Source organism: Cebus imitator, unplaced genomic scaffold (genome assembly GCF_001604975.1).
Source record: "Cebus imitator isolate Cc_AM_T3 unplaced genomic scaffold, Cebus_imitator-1.0 Scaffold48, whole genome shotgun sequence".
Taxonomy (NCBI): Eukaryota; Metazoa; Chordata; class Mammalia; order Primates; family Cebidae; genus Cebus; species Cebus imitator.
Genome location: NW_016107363.1, coordinates 6850347 through 6869799, shown reverse-complemented (window position 1 = coordinate 6869799; position 19453 = coordinate 6850347). Strand labels below are relative to the sequence as shown.

General features: G+C 44.0%; 1 protein-coding gene across 8 annotated transcripts in view; it reads left to right on the top strand.

The window, feature by feature from the left end:
• Positions 1–19453, top strand: part of FLNB (filamin B) — a 171121-nt gene that overhangs the window by 67178 nt on the left and 84490 nt on the right. For all 8 annotated transcript variants that reach the window (XR_005200039.1, XM_037738093.1, XM_037738092.1 and 5 more), the window contains exons 2-4: positions 6838–7086; positions 8616–8713; positions 11335–11482. Coding sequence is in view for 7 of the 8 variants with exons in the window: in XM_037738093.1 (XP_037594021.1) it covers positions 6838–7086; positions 8616–8713; positions 11335–11482 (495 nt within the window). In the remaining variant the exon portion in view is untranslated. The remainder of the gene's footprint in view (positions 1–6837; positions 7087–8615; positions 8714–11334; positions 11483–19453) is intronic.

Here is a 19453-nt window from a genome sequence, read left to right as displayed (position 1 = left end):
TTTTTGAGACAGTCTTGCTCTGTTGCCCAGGCTGGAGTTCAGTGGCGTGATCTTGGCTCACTGCAACCGCTGCCTCCCAGGTTCAATCGATTCTCCTGCCTCAGCCACCCAAATAGTTGGGATTATAGGCGCACACCACCATGCCCAGCTAATTTTTGGATTTTTAGTAGAAATGGGGTTTTACCATGTTGGCCAAACTGATCTCAAACTCCTGACCTCAAGTGATCCTCCCACCTTGGCCTCCCAGAATGCTGGGATTATAGCCATGAGCCACCGCACCCGGCCTCTCCTTGATTCTTGCGGTCACTTTGTTGGCTGTTTCTGACCCAGCAGCTACTGCATTGTGGCCAAAGGATGATCTATTCCTTCCCTGGAGGGCAAAAATGTGAAAAGTATCTGTCCATGCCTCTCCTCATGGGCCACCACCTCCGCCACCCTGGTTAATCAGTAACAGCCAAGAGAGAAGCTGCTGGAGCTGACCCCTGGGAACTCCCTGTATGGTTTAGTGCAGGAATGTAACAGGCATACACGTGGTTGCGTGGATCTAGGCCCTCCTGGTATGAGTAGAGAGGTAAAAGGCCACCATCTCCCATCCACAAAGAAGATATTTTCAAGATGCTTCCGAAGATTGCCTAAAAATAGCTGGTTTCCACCCCCGTAAATGCATCCATTCCAGAATGCTCCTTCACTAGGACCAGAGAACCGATTTACAGAAGTGACATAAAAGCATTCTATCCCAGAATTTGCAGTAGCTCAAATTCACCTTCTAGCTATTAAAAACAAAACAAAAACACCCACCCTACTCACTGATAAGCAGCACTGAGTAATTTTAACTAGTTCGAGAAAATGTTGTGGTTTGAGGGTCAGGGTGGTCCAGAGCCAGGACCAGCTATGTGGGAATTGTGACTGACTGGATTTGGGGAGGAGAAACCCATGGCCCAATTCCAACCCACTGAGATCTAAGCAGATTCTAGGTGGTTGGGCAGGCCTGGTGGGCATTGGTTTATTTTATTCCCTAAAGAGGCCCTTGAGCAACTCTTCACGTGAAATCCTGCTGAAAGGCTCCCGGCTGATCTGACCGTCTCCTCCTTTTAAAGTTCTGCTCCGGCTGGGCGTGGTGGCTCACACCTGTAATCCCAGCACTTTGGGAGGCCGAGGCGGGTGGATCGTGAGGTAAAGAGATCGAGACCATCCTGGCCAACATGGTGAAACCCAATCTCTACTAAAAATACAAAAATTAGCCTGGCTTAGTGGCATGCGCCTGTAGTCCCAGCTACTCGGGAGGCTGAGGCAGAATAATCGCTTGAACTCAGGAGGTGGAGGTTGCAGTTAGCCGAGATTGCACCACTGTGCTCCAGCCTGGTGACAGAGCAAGACTCCATCTCCAAAAAAAAAAAAAAAAAAAAAAGTTCTGCTCCATGTTACCCTTGGCAAACATTGTAGAGCCTGTGGAGGTCCGAAAAGTCTCTCATCTGTGTGATGGTCAGACGTTGACCCTGTGATGCTGTGTAACATTTCATTTTCAAGGCATGGAGAGTCTCCTCTTTCGTGTGGATGGAGGTCTTTGGGCAAGTTGCCATCTTTTTATTGTTCCAAGAGTTTGGTGAAGCATTTGAACCTTCACCTGTCAAAATCACTTTTGGAATGAGAACTGCTCTCTCTCCAGCTCCTTAGAATAGCAGAAGGAAGGTATCGTTTATCCCAATGAAACCGTAACGAGGGCTTTCCCGTGTGGACACCCACCTTGAATTCAATTGGAAACAGAAGTTCTGGGCATTGTATTTTTTATAAATTTGGCTCAGACTTCAACTAGGTCATATTTCCCCCAAAATCTTTTTGAAAAAGACTTGTGTCTCATTCCTTTAGGCTAGCATATGTAAGCTGGGTAAAAATAGAACAAGCTGGTTTCATGTTAGATTTATGAATCAAATCTGCAAGTCTGCTTTTGAAAAGCGTCTAACATGTAACTTGGGAAAGTTTGAGTTTTACAGACTAATACCTGTGGCTGGATGGGACTTCCTAGCCCCATCAAATCCCTCCTGGTGCAAGAGATCCATTATCCTGACAGTATACCCTTGATTGATTGATTGATGGATTGATTGATTGTTCACCCTTTTGAAGATTGCTCTTCTCCCTTTAACTTAAATAAAGGAAATTAGCATGGGAACTGGTTTGATCTGGAATTTCTGATAATCAGTAGGTAGTAACTCTGTAATCAATAGCCCTTCAAAAAGGCAACCAAATAACAGGATAGCTAATCCAAGAAAATCAGTCATGGTCAAGGACTTTCAGCTCAGGAAATGTCTGGTCCGGTGGGGTGAATTCCTTGGATAACCAAGTTCTGTGCAGGGCCCAGAGTTTTATGCAGACCATTGCTCCATGATTGACCACAGGACCTCAAAAGGCAGGCTGGCTTCATGGCCACATGACCTGTGTGCTCAGAAGGGCCCTGTGCTTGGTTTATTGCTTTACTGTTGCTTTTGGCAGTGGGGTGTTGCAGTCTCAAACAACACTCATTTATTATCTCACAGATTCTGTGGGCCAGGAGTTCAGCCATGGCTTAAAACCAGGTCCTCTGCTCTGGGTCTCACGAGAGTACAAGGAAGGTTCCATCTGGGGTGTGTTTTCATCTGGATGCCTAACTAAGGAAAGAAAAATCCACCTCATTCAGATTCATTCAGGTTCATTAAGGGTGGTTTTTCTTTCTTTTTTGAGAGGGAGTCTCTGTTGCCAGGCTGGAGTGCAATGGCATGATCTCGGCTCACTGCAACCTCTGTCTCCCGGATTCAAGTGATTCTCCTGTTTCAGTCTCCCAAGTAGCTGGGACTACAGGCGTACACCACCATGTGTGGCTAATTTAAAAAATATATATATTTTAGTAGAGCTAGGGTTCATGTTGGCCAGGATGGTCTTGATCTCCTGACCTCGTGATCCACCTGCCTCGGCCTCCCAAAGTGCTGGGATTACAGGCGTGAGCCACTGCGCCTGGCCTGATTAAGGTTTCTAAAATAATCAATTTCTGTGTGATTGTCTCACTGAAGGTCTCAGCTTTTTACTAGCTGTTGCTTGAAGGCTAACCTCAGGTTTTAGAGGCTACACTCATGTCTCTGCCACAGGGCCTTCTGCATAGACAGTTCATGACACAGCTGCCTGTTTCCTCACAGCCAGCAGGAGAATCTGTATCCTGTCTGCTAAAGTGGAGTTTCATGCATCATAACATGGTCATGGGAGTAATAACCCATCACCTCTGCCACTGTTCTGTTAGTTAGAATAAAGGCACAGGTGTTCCGCACACTAAGGAAGAACACATGATATAAAGGCTTTCAGTAAAGGAGATGACAAACAGAATGTGGAATGATCCAGACCAAGAGCATCAGCATTACCTATGAATTTATTGGAAATTCAGATTCTCCGATTTCACCCCAGGCCTATTAAATTAGAAACTTCTAAGAGCGAGTGCAACATTCCGTGGTTTAACAGGTCCTTCAGGTGATCCTGACACCTGCTAAATTTTTAGAACCACTGGTCTAGAGGCGGGCAGTCTTGCTCCCCTAGGAGTTAGGATTGATGTATCTTCTGGTAATACTGAGAAATGAGCTGAGAAATGGTTCCAAAATCAGGTTATACCCCCCAGGATTAACAGAACTTTTACTTGCAAAAGAGAGCAAAGAAGAGAAACTTAAAAAAGCAAGAGGCTGTGTGTGAAGCTAGATTCAAACAGTTAAAGACAGCAACACACGGCAAAGGATGGGAACTTGAGGAATTGGGTAGTGAAAGCAATTCTCGAGCAAAATTACAAGAAAACACAGTGCATTTGTATCTGTTTCCTATATTTAGAGGCCTGGCTTACATGTTAGTGTTACATTTAGGGAGTAGAAAGTGGATGTTGGTGTGAAGTTCTGAAGTTTTAGACAAGGAACCTGTATCTTCATTTTTCTCTGGGTCCCATGAATTATGTAGATAGTCCTGCTTTGAAGTTATTATTTATACAGTTCATTACAGAGAAAGTCCTTGGGAACCTTAACTTTGAATGAGGATTGCTTGAAGTAGTTTTTCTTACCAGCCAGTCCATGATACTCTTTTTTTGTCCAGGTTAGATGATCGAGTTTATTATGACTGAATCTGCAACTGCAAAATTGCTTCTGATGATTTCTATCTGATGGTTTGGGCATGGGCTCTTAAACAGGGTCTTTTGTTGCAAGAAGCTATAACAATAATCAGGCTAATTAAAAAAAAAAAAAAAGCTCTCACCCTTTCAGTTTTGAGTGGCATGCCATGCACTCCTTATCAGCCTGTGAGTATGCTTTTCATGTGGTTGTGGTTGGGTTTCATTAAGTGTAATTTGGCATGTGTTCAACCAGTGTTCAGGTGGCTCTTGGTGGGTGTCTGGGGAGACACCAAGATGCAGATGGCCCAGTCATTCCCCAACAAGTGGTCTCAGTTCTGGAGTGAGGTAGGAGGCCAAGAACTCACATAAATGCTGTTGGGAGTGAATGCCACCAGTTGTAGAATCTGGCGTCAGAAGGATGAGCCAGGGGTTGTCCCACAGGAGGATGGGTGAAGGTCTTCCCATCGAAGGGATAGAGAACACACGCAGAGGTCCAGGGGTTCAGGACAAGATGTAGTCCAAGAACAAGGAGATTTTGAGCCTGGAGTATGGTGGGTGGGGGCGGCAAGAGTGGAAAGCCAATTGGATGGGGGTTGTAGGGAGGTGCTGTATATTTAAGGAGTTGACTGTGCGCAGCAGAGACCCTGGTGAATTCGGAAGCACAGAGGTTCCTGATGAGAAAGATGGTTCTGGGGTCATGTGAACAATGATTCAGCTTCAAAGGTGTCAAAGACTCAAGAGAGGAGGGGAGGGGACACATGTTTACTGGGAGGGTGTAGAAAAAGGGTTTGCCAAAAGGTTTTTTTTTTTTTTTTTTGAGACGCAGTTTCGCTCTTGTTACCCAGACTGGAGTGCAATGGCGCGATCTCGGCTCACCGCAACCTCCGCCTCCTGGGTTCAGGCAATTCTCCTGCCCCAGCCTCCTGAGTCGCTGGGATTACAGGCATGCGCCACCATGCCCAGCTAATTTTTTTTTTGTATTTTTGGTAGAGACGGGGTTTCACCATGTTGACCAGGATGGTCTCGATCTCTTGACCTCGTGATCCACCCGCCTCGGCCTCCCACAGTGCTGGGATTACAGGCTTGAGCCACCGGCCGCCAAAAGATTTAGGTACAGATAGAATTGACACATTGCGGAAACTATACCACGAGTTTAAGAGAAGGAGTACGAGATGGTGCTGATGTTTGTAGCTTGGAGTCCTGGTAGAATGGGAGCTGGCTACAGAGTATCTTTGGTGGAGAAGAAGTATAGGGAAATGGAGAGAGAGAGAAAGTTGCTGGGGTGGGGGAGATGGATAGCTGAAGAGAAGGCAAAAGCAGGGGAAGTGGAAACAAACAGCAATGAGACTCCTGGAAGGTGCTGGCCAGCGACATGGCATGTTCTGCTAAGCAAGGGAAGGACTAGAAAGGGGCCATGATTTTGGCTGGTCACTTATCCTCCTCACAGCAGAGATTTGCCCAATTGCATTAGTGTCATGGCTTCCTCTTCTGGATGACTGATGTGTCAGAATAGCAAACATGAAAATGACTGATAACACCCAGCATTGGTGAGATTTGCAGGGATAACTAACCGGCTTCTTAAATCTATAGATAGGAATGTAAACAGAAACAAACTTTTTATAGGGAAAAGATGTCTGGGACATAATAATGAAAAGAAAAAAATGTATACCAATTGAATAATACAAATTCAGGCAGCAAACACATGTATGTACACACATACAAAGCGCACATGCACGCGCACACATACGCACACACACAATCTGGTAGACTGTATACTACCAGGTTAGCAGGTTGTTGCCTCTGGGATGCAGTCACTGGTTTTTATTGTCCATATTTGTGAAATGATTTTGCTTTCAGTTTTTGAGGCAGGATCTCACTCGGTTGCCTAGGCTGGAGTGCAGTGGCATGATCTTGGCTCTCTGCAACTTTCGCTCCCTGGGTGTAAGCGATCCTCCAACCTCAGCCTCCTGAGTAGCTGAGACTACAGGAGTGAGCCACCATGCCCGGCTAATTTTTTTTTTTTTTTTTTTTTTTGTAGAGAGGTAGTTTCTCCATGTTGGCCAGGCTAGTCTTGAACTCCTGAGTTCAAAGCAATCCTCCTGCCTTGGCCACTCAAAAGTGCCGGGATTACAGGAGTGAGCCACTGCACTGGGCCATTATTATGGAAAATTTTACGCATACACAAAAGTAGAGACAGTGGTGTCGTATGCGCTCATGAATCTATGATCCAGTGATACCTGTTAACGGCATTTTGGAATCATATTTCGTCAGTTCTTGTCCTCAAGTGTTTTGCAGCAAATTTCAGCATTACATCCTTTACTCGTTGTGGTTCTCTAATAGGTGAAGACTCCATTTACATTTTTTTTTTTGAAATGAAATCTTGCTCTGTTGCCCAGGCTGAAGTGCAGTGTTGTGATCTCAGCTTACCACAACCTCCACCTCCCCCGGTTCAAGCGATTCTCCTGCCTCAGCCTCCCAAGTAGGTAGGACTACAGGCGTGTGCTACCATGCCCGGCTAAATTTTGTATTTAGTAGAGATGGGGTTTCACTATGTTGGCCAGGCTGGTCTTGAATCCCTGACCTCATGATCTACCTGCCTCAGCCTCCCAAAGTGCTGGGATTACAGTCGTGAGCCACTGCACCTGGACTTCCATTTACATTTTTATAAGGTATATAATTTACACTTGTGTAACCCAAAGGAATGACCAAGCCTGTGACTCTCTCCCCAGATAGCAAAGCCATTGTGGATGGGAACCTGAAGCTCATCTTGGGTCTGGTGTGGACGTTGATCCTCCACTACTCCATCTCCATGCCTGTGTGGGAGGATGAAGGGGATGATGATGCCAAGAAGCAGACGCCAAAGCAGAGGCTGCTGGGGTGGATTCAGAACAAGATCCCCTACTTGCCTATCACCAACTTTAACCAGAACTGGCAAGACGGCAAAGCTCTGGGAGCCCTCGTTGACAGCTGTGCTCCAGGTAAGTGCCCAGGGCTGCCTAAACCATCTGTCTAGGATGGGGGCATGTGTGTCCCAAACATTCTGGTTTTCAATGGGAATACTATTTTTGCTTTGATTGGCGTATTTCTCCTAGGAATGCTATCTTTGCTTTGATTGGTTTATTTCTCCTGGGAATGCTATCTTTGCTTTGATTGGTGTATTTCTCCTGGGAATGCTGTCTTTGCTTTGATTGATCTACTTCTCCAGGTCTTAGCCCATTGTAAGACGGCTAAGGGAACTGAAACTGGCTCTGTTGACCCTTCCAAGGGCAGATCTTCTAGGTATATGCATAGGCATGGTTAAGCATTGAGTTGAGTCTTTTATCCAAATTCCAATGAAGGAATTGGTGCTTAGAGGCAAGACTTGGGTTTAGCTTCCAGACTGCAAAATCCTGTGTCTTCCCACATTGGTGCTTAGTTTCTCGTTAGCTTTAGAGAAACATTTGGTCCTATTAGGTGGCTTGGCATGAAAGTCTAAAAGCTTCCATGGAGTGGAAAGTACCCATCTTTATTAACCACTGGTTTGACTATATATGGCATTCTCCACCCTTTTCTTTCTGCATTGCTGTGAAATGGCACTTGGTCAGGATCCAGCTGGAGCCTTTTCCACCCTTGATGGCTGCTCATTTTTTAGTGGTTGAGTGTGTATGAAGGTTGTAATTATCCTCACTGGAGGGTTTAGGTTGATGGGGGGTAGAGTTTGCTGGTACACACTCAGTAGAAAGACCAGAGACAGTATTTACACACACCCCCTAAAGTTGATTTTAATTTAAAAAAAAAAAAGGGGTATAAATCGTATTTTCCATTTACTGCGTATTCTCTATTTACTGGGCACATTAGTAGTTAGTAAGTTAGTGGTTCTTGACATACTCAAAGCAGAAGTAGCTAGTGTCCATTGAGTAGGGGGGACTGAAGGCCTCATTCTTCCTTAAGAGCCTATAAATTGGTGTCAACCAGGAAAAGCTCAAAGTGCAGCAGTAATTGATTTCCTAGTGTCCTCTTCCTTACTTCCATTTAAGGACACATTTTAGGATACCTCTTTCCAATGTTAACTTGGGAGTTTTTACTCTAGTCCTTTACCTCTTTTGCAGATAATTCTAGGTTTGTGCCTTTGAGCAAGTGAATTTTTGAATCAGATAGGATGCTATTCTAGACTTTTTAGATACATCCAGGAATAGAGTTTAAAAAAAATTCCTCCTGCATAAAGGCACCAGGCTTTTTCCAAGCTTTCTTTATTTTCTTACACCACACCTTCAAGGAATGGATAATCCCCGTCTTCGTGCAAGAAAACAGCACCAGGAGGAGAAGTCTCAGTAATGGAGGATAGTTTACACCCTGGCACACTCATACCTGTGATACTTTCCCCCTATTAAATATATGATTCGCTGAGATTTTAGAAAGAAATCATTGTCTGAACTAAGAGAACAAATGGGGTTAGTTTAGGCACATGGTTTCCTTTAATCTCTTTGGTCAGCTAATGTTAAAAGCGTCTTCTGTGTTCTGTTAACAGGTCTGTGCCCAGACTGGGAATCCTGGGACCCACAGAAGCCTGTAGATAATGCACGAGAAGCTATGCAGCAGGCAGATGACTGGCTGGGTGTCCCACAGGTATGCACAAGCGTGCCACGTCCTGTGAGGCTGCCCCCACCCACTAGCTTGTTCTGTCACTCTGTGGATGCCTTTCTGGGTCAGGCAGGCAGTCTGACCTTCTTGGCATTGAGACTTCAAAGAGCATTGCCTGTGATATTCTGTCATCTTCCTCAGTTTACCCATAATAGTAGGTTCTCATTGACTTAGGTGCTTATAGATCTTCATGTGTTGGTTTAATGTAGATCATCCAGAAATTTTCATGTCACTCTTTGTCACACACTGGTAAATTTCTAGTATTTCTGCTCCAGGTTTTTAAAGACTATCTTTAGACTACAAATATGGGCCCAAACTATTAGGTTGAGCCATAAGAAATGGCTAGTATTTGACCATTTTTCAATCTACATTTTAAAAGGTAATTTTAATTCAATACCTTATGAAAAGTCACAGGACTTAAAACTTTTTTTTTTTTTTTTGAAGTAGAGTCTTGCTCTGTTGCCCAGGCTCGGGTGCAGTGGTGCAATTTCAGCTCACTGCAACCTCTGCCTCCCAGGTTCAAGTGATTCTCCTGCCTTAACATCCTGAATAGCTGGGATTACAGGCACGTGCCACCACACCCAGTTAATTTTTGTGTTTTTAGTAGAGACAGGGTTTCACCATGTTGGTCAGGCTGGTCTCGAACTCCTGACCTCATGCTCTACCTGCCTCAGACTCCAAAAGTGCTGGGGTTACAGGTGTGAGCCACCGCACATGGCCGACTTAAAACTTTTAAAAACATGTAAGCCAGGACAATCCACTATTAATAGAAACTGTGGAAGAATCTCTATCACCCGTAATCCTATCACAGGAATATAATAAGAGGACTCGGAAATCAAATAAGACTTGAATACCATCTACGGTATTCACACTGCTGAGTTGAAGTCTGATCTTCCTAGTAGGGAGGAAAACCAGTGTTTTCTTTCCAGAAACTCTCCCTAACAGTTAGGCACCGTAAGTCCCGTGTTCAAAGGCCAGCCAGGGAAGATTGCAGGGTAGCCAGTGCCGTAGGATGGATGGCCTCGCTATAGGCCGCGCTGAAGTCTGAGTTCAGTGTATTTTGTAACTGGGACCCTTGGAGGGTAGAACAACATGCCTGTTTCTTTGGTTTGGTTTTGGAGTCATGTCTCTCCTACATGGCCCATTCATTGCTTGGCTCATCCACCCTCAGGAAGTGGTGTGGTATGTTTTTCATCTCCACTTAAACCTCAACCGTCTCCTTTAGACATTCATGTGATGTTGGCGTGGGTGAAGTTGTTGAAGGAGCTGCCAGGAAGAAATGCCAAATCGACACGCATCCTACTTTTCATGGAATGTATTTATTGAAGGCGACTGTTCAAACCCAAGTAGCTATTTCGTTCCCGCAGGCCAATTGTCAGAATGTTTTCTGGTGCTTTTTATCACAGGGGGAGGGAAGGTGGACACATCTGTTGTTCATTGCACATGGTTAACCTGCTCATGAGACAGAGCCTCTGTTCATCGAGGAAGTGTGATTTACCTTCTTAGCACCGTTACTGGAGGCAGGGAGGACTCTGCATGCTGTTTAGGGCTGGGTCAGGTGATGGAACTGAAACTGAGGTAGTGGCACCTTCAGGGAAGTCACCTGCCTAGAATGGCCCTAGTCTTGCTCCTAACCTGAATGTCACAGAAATTCATCCATTCCCTTTTTTTTTTTTTAAGATGGGGTTTCACCATGATGGCCAGGCTGGTCTTGAACTCCTAACCTCAGGTGATCCACCCACCTCAGCCTCCCAAAGTGCTAGGATTACAGGCGTGAGCCACCACAGCCTCCCAAAGTACTAGGATTACAGGCGTGAGTCTCACTCCTCTATCACTCAGGCTGGAGTGCAGTGGTGTGATCTTGGCTCACTGTAACCTCTGCTTCCTTTGTTCAAGTGATCCTCCTGCCTCACCCTCCCGAGTAGCTGGGATTATAGGCATCCACCACCATGCCGGGCTAATTTTTGTATTTTTAGTACAGACAGGGTTTCACCATGTTGGCCAGGCTGGTCTCGAACTCCTGACCTCTCCTGTCTCGGCCTCCTAAAGCGATGGGATTACAGGCGTTAGCCACTGCGCCTGGCCTCCCTATTTTTTTAATGGCTCCTAATATATTGAGATACGTATCTAATATTTACATGTTGTTTCTTTTTTATTTACCTTTTTTAATTAGTAGAGGTAATATAGATACAGAAAATGAATATTCGAGCAAAGGAAAAAGCCAGTTAACCTGTGCACTTTTTTGTACCATGCTTTAATCTCGTGTATGCCTGTTTCTTCATTTTCCTGACTTGCTATAGCTTATCCTTTTATAATTTTTGGAAAGTTTGACCAGAGGAGTAACTAAACTTTTAGGGGGCGGGGAAGATAATGAACCTTTGGAAATTACATGCAAACTTTTTTGGAGAGGGCTCCCCTAGCTTTCAAAGGAGTCTGCAGCTCCAAACACTGATCTTGGTGTGTTGGTTTAATGTAATTTCACTTAATTGAGAAGCCGACTCGGTTTCTTAATATTTATAGTGCTTGGTTTAAGAGGCATTTGCAAACATTTCAATGGTTGCAAAGTGATGTGTTCTGGGCGTTCATCCACCATGTCATTATTCTAGGTCATCACTCCTGAAGAAATCATTCACCCGGATGTGGACGAGCACTCGGTCATGACTTACCTGTCCCAGTTCCCGAAAGCCAAGCTCAAGCCAGGGGCTCCTCTCAAACCCAAACTCAACCCGAAAAAAGCCAGGGCCTATGGCAGAGGTGAGTGCTTGTCCTCTTGTGTTGTATTGGAGACGTGTCTTCTGGTGTTGGAGATGATTTTATGGCTTCAGGAGTGATGTTCTCAGAATCAAGAATATATGGGTGTAATCCTCAAAGATACCCCAGGCCTCCATTATAACACATTTTATGACCGTTTTATTCTGCCTTGTTTTTCTAAGGCTTTAAGAAATGCTTCTGGTTAGATGGAATGGGGTGAGTTTGCTGCTTGGTGATTTTAGTGCGGTAACCCATTGCTCCCATTTTTCAGAAGAGGAATTGGTGGAGGGCAGGGAGTCAGGGGAGTCTGGCCTTGCCCCAGATCACCACAGTCAGTGATGGGGGTGGGTCTCTGGCTGCCGATTCATTTCTCCTGCTGTTAGGCTAAGGCTGCCTCAGATTTCCAGCCAAGTGGGAGCTATTGTTAACCCCTGGCAGACACTTCCTTGCTAAGACATCCTGTTTATGACTGCGACGCAGCTGCAGGACACCGTTTTGCTCAGAACATTATAGGGGGCAGAAGCCATTTCAAGGCATTTGATGTTGTGATTGGCACCTGACTTCAAACACACTGGAGAGTAGTTACATGACTGCAAAGTGTGGTTTCTGTTGGATATCAACGTAGCCAGATACAACTTACTGCCTTTTCTATGGGGAGGGGAAGGAGTGCCTTTCATTTCTCATTTTTCGTAAATAAGAAAATATTGGCCGGACACGGTGGTTCATGCCTGTAATCCCAGCACTTTGGGAGGCAGAGGCAGGGGGATCACCTGAGGTCAAGAGTTGGAGACCAGCCTGGCCAACGTGGCGAAACCCCATGTCTACTAAAAATACAAAAATTAGCTGGGTGTGGTGGCAGTCACCTGTAATCCCAGCTACTCAGGAAGCTGAGGCAGGAGAATTTCTTGAACACGCGAGGCAGAGGTTGCAGTGAGCCAAGATCGTGCCATTGCACTCCAGCCTGGGCAACAGAGTATGTGAGCCTCTGTCTTGAAAAAAAAAAAAAAGCCAGAAAGAAAGAAAATGTTATCTCAGTAGGATACTAGTTATACACACAGTATTCTGTATATCTTCTCCCAGAATTGGCAGTTGTTACCATTCTAGCTAAATAGTTTTCTCTTGTCCTTTTTGCATGTTTGCGTATGTGTTCGTGTGTATGATTGCTGAATTATTTGAAAATAAGTTGCAAGCATGGTGACAGTTCTGTCCTCAATACATCACTAAGCTTCTCCTAAGAATAGGATATCCTCTTATATAACCACAATATTCATTGTCACGTGTAAGAAAATTAATAATAGTTTCATATAATCTAATATTCAGTTTGTGTTTGAATTTCCCTATTGTCCTGAGATTGTCTTTTATAGTAGTTGTTTTACAAACTAAGATCTGATTAAGTTTCACTTACTGTGCGTGTTTGTTATTTCTATTTAGACTCTTTTTATGCTGAATAATTTCTCTGAACTTTTTTTTTTTAAATGACACTGACTTTCTGAATAGATGAGGGCATGTGTCTTTTAGGATGTTCCTTCCTTACATATGTTCCCTTTGAGTAAAGCCTTTTCCTGCTTGGTATCAGCTTAGTCTTTTTTTTTCTGTGTGTGAGATAGAGTCTCACTCACTCGGTTGCCCAGGCTGGAGTGCAGTAGCACGATCTCAGCTCACTGCAACCTCCGCCTCCTCGGTTCAAGCAATTCTCCTGCCTCAACCTCCTGAGTAGCTGGGATTACAGGCATGCATCACCATGCCCGGCTAATTTTTACATTTTTAGTAGAGATGGGGTTTCACCATGTTGGCCAGGCTGGTATCCAACTCCTGGGCCTCAGGTGATCTGCCCACCTCAGCCTCCCAGTCAACTTATTCTTAAGATGACACATGGTTAGGGCAGTGGTTCTGACCACATACTGTTCTCACCTCAATGGTCAGGGCTTCTCATCTGATGTTCTGGGCAGGATTGAGACAGCAGAGAGCCCTTACCATTTGAGGTTCTATTTGCAGTGGGCTGTGAGGTCTGTGACATCATTTGTGTTATGTAGGGACTAGGGATTTTGAAGTCCTCCTCCCATTCACAGCCACTTAAGGCTGGCATGTCTTCACTTGCTTTAAAAGTGCTTTCTTTAAGGCATGCCACAGGTGGTAGCTGGAATGAGGAATCTCTGACTTTAAAGATTATGCTTCCTTAATGGCAAAACAGTTGCATACAACCAAATAAATCTCTTGTCAACCAGATTGTCAAATGAACTGAATCTAATCAAGGCATAATTATGTTTGTAATAACCTTATCACTGGCTGTCCAGCTTCCCCATTGTTAATGTGAGACAGTTTCCTTTCACGGCGCTGTTTTCTAGAAAGTGATCACTTGTTACGGTTCAGGAATGTGGCTGGTCATTGCCATTTCCTTCATCTGCCTCTTAGTAAGTGTGATGCAGTTGCGGAGGAAACACACTCTTTTTTTTTTTTTTTAAATTTATATATGTGTGCTTTCTGCATTTTTTAAATTGTGGGAAAATGTTCATAACATAAAATTCACTATTGTAACCATTTTTAAATGTACAGTGCTCTGGCATTGAGTACATTTACGTTGTTGTCCAACCATCACTGCTGTCTCCAGAACTTTTTCAACTTCCCAAACTGAAACTCCATACTCATTAAACAATAACACCCCATTCTCCCCACCCCTCTGCTCCCGATAACCTTTATTCGACTCCCTGTCTCTATGAATTTGCCTGTTCTAGGTAACTCCTAGAAGTGGAATCATATGCTCTCTGTCTTTTTCCTCTGGCTTACTTCACTTGTCATATGTTTTCAGGGTTCTTCCATGTTGTTGCACGTATCAACATTTCATTTAAGGCTGAATAATATTCCTTTGTATGTATATATCACATTTTGCGTATCCATTCGTCTGCTGATTGACATTGGATTGCTACAATCTTTTGGCTATTGTGAATAATGCTGCTATGAAAACACAGGGGTACAAGTGTTGTTTGAGACCCTGCTTGCAATTCTTTTGGGGAAATACGCAGAAGGGGAATTGGTGGATCATATGGTAATCCTATTGTTTAACTTATTTTTACGGAGGAAATGGCCTCACTCTGCTTTTTAAAGTAGGAAGTAGGAAGACAAATCGGTCATTTTAGGTGACAGGGTCACAAGGCACATGAGTGGGGCTGTGAGATATTATCCTTGTCATGTGGTGATATGAAAGCCAGGCCCGTTTTGCTCTTCGCTGTGTGACCACATTGCTTCATTTCTGCCACCTGACCCAAGGAAGAGAGACCATTTCATCTTCGAGTTTCTAAAAGACTTGAAAGTGTTGTTTTATTTTTTATTTCCTGGTTGGTTAATAGATGCCACTTGCCAGCCAGTTAGCATGAGTCGATCCCTTCACTGAGCCTCATCTTGCTTCTTTCCAGCGGGTTGAAAGGAGAGAGGGCTGGGGTGAGGCGGACCTCCAGCCACACACAGGTCTTCGTGGTGGGCTTCCTTGCAGGGTTAGGTATGTGAAAAGCATTCATCCATGAGCTAATCAGAAATCTTTGGAAGAATCTCGTTCTCTATGAAGCATTTACTGTAGAGCAGTCCTTCTATCTGGGTAATCAGAGGGGCCCCAGTTATCTCCTTTCATGGTAAGCAAAGCTCTGCTGGAGTTTAGAGTGGGGGTGTGGTTCAGCCTCCTAACAAACTGTGGTTAGCCACAGGTGACCAACCCAAGCCCAGACTTTGACAAGCTGCAGAGAAAGTGGTTTCTTAGGCTGCTGGACTCAGATGAAGTGGGACTTTTAGTATTTTAGGTGCATGTTTATTTACTTATTTATTTTCGTTGTTTTGAGATAGAGTCCCGCTCTGTCTCTCAGTATGGAGTGCCGTGGTGCCATCATGGCTAACTGCAGGCTTGACCTTCTGGGCTCAAGTGATTCTCCCACCTCAGCTTCCCTAGTAGCTGGGACCACAGGTGTGCACCACCATGCCCAGCTTATTTTTAAAATATTTTAGTTTGAGACCAGCCTGACCATGTTGCCCAGGCCGGTCTCAAAATCCTGAGCTCAAGCAAAGCCCCTGCCTTGGCCCCGCAAAGTGCTGGGATTACAGGCATGAGCCACCATGCTTGGCCATTAGGTACATGTTTAAATCCATTTGTTTATATCAGTTACATAATCTGACTATTATGTAAATCTTAAGCAAAAGAAAAATATACGAAATAAAAACTGAAGCTCACTTCCCAACTGCCAATCTCATTCCTGCCTTCTAAGTCTGAGGTACTTACTTCCAGCCTTTTTTCTATGCTAAGTTAGACTGTGTATCTTTTTTGCTTTGCACTTCTTACTGAGCAGGGTGGGAACACTACCTTTTAAAATTTATTTCTAATTTTTTATAATTTTTACCTTTCTTTTTAGGCAGAAAGATTATCTTATTATATAACAGTCTACTGCCATTTTTTCTTAAACTAAATTATTGGCACATGAATATAAATCCAGAGTATAGTAACAAATGACCTAGTGTTTTTAACAGATTGGTAGCAAGGAAAAGGAAGCGATGGAAAGACAGCCAGAGATTAAATGAGACTTAAGAGACTTAGCAACCATTTGTAATATGTAACCTTATTTGGATCCTATTCAAACTGATGGTTAAAAAAAATCATGATAAAGCAGCAGCTCACGGTGCTGTAAGAAATTCATGAAATTTATACGAATTGAAAATTTGAACACTGAACATTTGACATTAAGGAATTATTTTTTAAAATATCTTATCGATGTTGTGGGTACTCTGCAAGTACCTTTTAAGAATACATAGTGATTGTTTATGGCTAAAAAAATCTGGGGTCTAGGATTTGTGTCAAAATAATACAGGAAGAGGGAGGAGGTGGGAGTGAAGGTGAAACAAGACCAGCTGTGAGTTGATCGTTGTTGAAGCTGGGGGATGGGTATAGGAAGTCCACTATGCAGTTCTCTCCACATCTGTGTTAGTTTGGAATTCTTTTTTTTTTTTTTTTAAAGACAGAGTGCAATGGTGGAATCTCAGCTCACTGCAACCTACGTATCCTGGGTTCAAGTAATTCTCCTGCCTTAGCCTCCCAAGTAGCTGGGATTACAGGCATGCGCTACCACACCCCCCTAAGTTTGTATTTTTAGTAGAGATGGCATTTCACCATGTTGGCCAGGCGAGTCTCAAAATCCTGACCTCAGGTGATCCACCTGCCTCAGCCTCCCAAAGTGCTGGGATGACAGGTATGAGCCACTGTACCCAGCCTAGTTTGGAATTATTTGTAATAAAAAGCTTTTTTAAAAAAGTAATATTTGAACTTCTGCTCCTGGGAAGATGGAATAGAAGGACTTTTCCTAATTCTTTCTGCTAACTACAACTAAAATCCCTGGGCAATATTTATAAGGAAAACACAGGGAGACTCTGAAAAAGGATGAGGCAGACCAACCAGGGATCTTGGGACTTGAGGAATGGCGCAGTACTGAGTTCCTGGGGTTTACTTTGCCTCATACATCCCAGACGTGGAGCCAAAGAAAGAAGCTGACAACCTAAAAATACCAGTGGGCACAAACACAGAAAGTGCCAACAAAAGCTGCCCTCTCCACCCAGACCAGGAAAGGGCAGCCCAGTGAGGCAGAAAACTTCTAAACAATCACTGCTCTACTCCAGCTCCACACTGCAGAAAAAACCACGTAGCTCGCCACTTATACCCACAAAGGTGAATGGGGAGCCTAGCCTTGTACCACAGTCTAGCAATAAGGAAGCCACTCCCTGTGAAGGTGTCAGCAGAGGCCATGAAGGAGCAGTAATGAGGCACTCCTACACCCTCCAGCCAGAACGTCCACCTCCATGCATTAGTAATGAGCCTCCCAATCTTGAGCATCAGTGGAGGTTAAAGGAGAACCTAGACTTCTTCCCCCATTGTTAGTAACAAGGCGTGTACCCTTCTCTCCCCTGCCAGAGTGGTATCATAAAAAGCCAGCTATAAAAGGACATTTACAGAAGACCCAGAGTCTCATCACATGATACCCCAGATACCAGTTTCAAACAAACAAAAAAACAATGACTTGTCATACCTAGGAAGATCTCAAACTGAATGACAAAGACAGTTGATGCCAACACTGTGATGATAGAGATGTTAGAATTATATGACAAAAATTTTAAAGTGGTCATTGAAAAAGGCTTCCGTAACCAGGTGTGGTGGCTCATGCTTGTAGTCCCAGCACTTTGGGAGGCCAAGGCGGGGGAACTCCTGACAGGTGACTAGCCTGACCAACACAATGAAACCCTGTCTCTACTAAAAATACAAAAAATTAGCCAGACATGGTGGTGGGCACCTGTAATCCCAGCTACTTGGGAGGCTGATGCAGAAGAATTGCTTGAACATGGGAGGCGGAGGTTGCAATGAGCCGAGGTCACGCCATTGCACTCCAGCCTGGGCAACAGAGCAAGACTCTGTCTCAAAAAAAAAAAAAAAAAAAAAAAAAAAAAAAAAAAAAAAAAAAAAAAAAAAAAAGAGGCTTCAGTAAGCAATTAAGAACAACCGTGAAACAAACAAGAAAATCAAAAATCTCAACAAAGAAATAGAATGTCCCAGCAAAATAATAAAAAATTAGGCGATATAAAGAACCAAATGGACATTTTAGAATTGGAAATTACAGTAACTGAAATAAAAACTCATTGGGTGAGTGCAATAGCAGGGTGGAAGGACAGAAAAAAGAATCCTTGAACTGGACGACAACTGGTTGTTTTGCTTTGAGATGGATTTTGCTCTTGTCACCCACGCTGGAGTACAATGGTGCGATCTTGGCTCACTGCAACCTCTGCCTCCTGGGTCCAAGAGATTCTCCTGCCTCAGCCTCCCTAGTAACTGGGCTTATAGGTGCCCACAACTATGCCCGGCTAATTTTTGTATTTTCAATAGAGACAGGGATTCACTGCATTGGCCTGGCTGGTCTCGAACCTCTGACCTTAGGTGATCCTCTCATCTTGGCCTCCCAAAGTGCTGGGATTACAGGCACCGGCCACGGCACCCAGCCTCTATAAGCCTTTTTCTGTGTTTTAAAACTTTTAATTTCATTTTTGTACGTTTAAAACTTTTTTTAATAAACACATGCATTAGCCTAGGCTTACACAGAGTCAAGGTCATCATTATCGCTGTCTTCCACCTCCATATCCTGTCCCACTGGTAGGTCTTCAGGGGCAGTAATGTACAGAACTACTGTCTCCTGTAATAACAATGCCTTCGGGAATACTTCCTGAAGGACCTGCTTGAGGCTGCTTTACAGTTAATGTTTTTTAAAATAGAAGATGCACAGTCTAAAATATGATGAAAAGTATAGCATATTAAATACATAAACCAGTAGCATTGTCATGTATCAAGTATTGTGTATTGAACGTAGTCATATGTGCTATATATGTTTCTATGGGTGGCAGTGCAGTGTGTTTGTTTATACCAGCATCACCACAAACATGTGGGTAATGCGATGCATTACTGCAACGTCAGCAGGCAACAGGAATTTTTTGGCTCCATTTATAATCTTATGGGACCGTCATCATATGTGTGGACTATTTCTGACTGAAACTTCATTATGCAGCAAATGACTGTTTTAGCAAATGAAATTGAGTTATATATAATGAAGAAGTACAATATAACCAAGTGGGGTTTATTCCGGGGATGCAAGGCCTGGTTCACTATTAGGAAATCAGTTAACATAGGCTGGGCATGGTGGCTCATGACTGTAATCCCAGCACTGTGGGAGGCTGAGGCGGGCGGATCACCTGAGATTCGAGACCAGATGACCAAGATGAGAAACCCCGTCTCTCTACTAAAAATACAAAATTAGTTGGGTGTGGCGGCAGATGCCTGTAATCCCAGAATCCCAGCTACTCGGGAGGCTGAGGCAGGAGAATCGCTTGAACACGGTAGGTGGAAGTTTCGGTGTACTGAGATTGTGCCATTGCACTCCTGCCTGGGCAATGAGAACGAAACTCTAT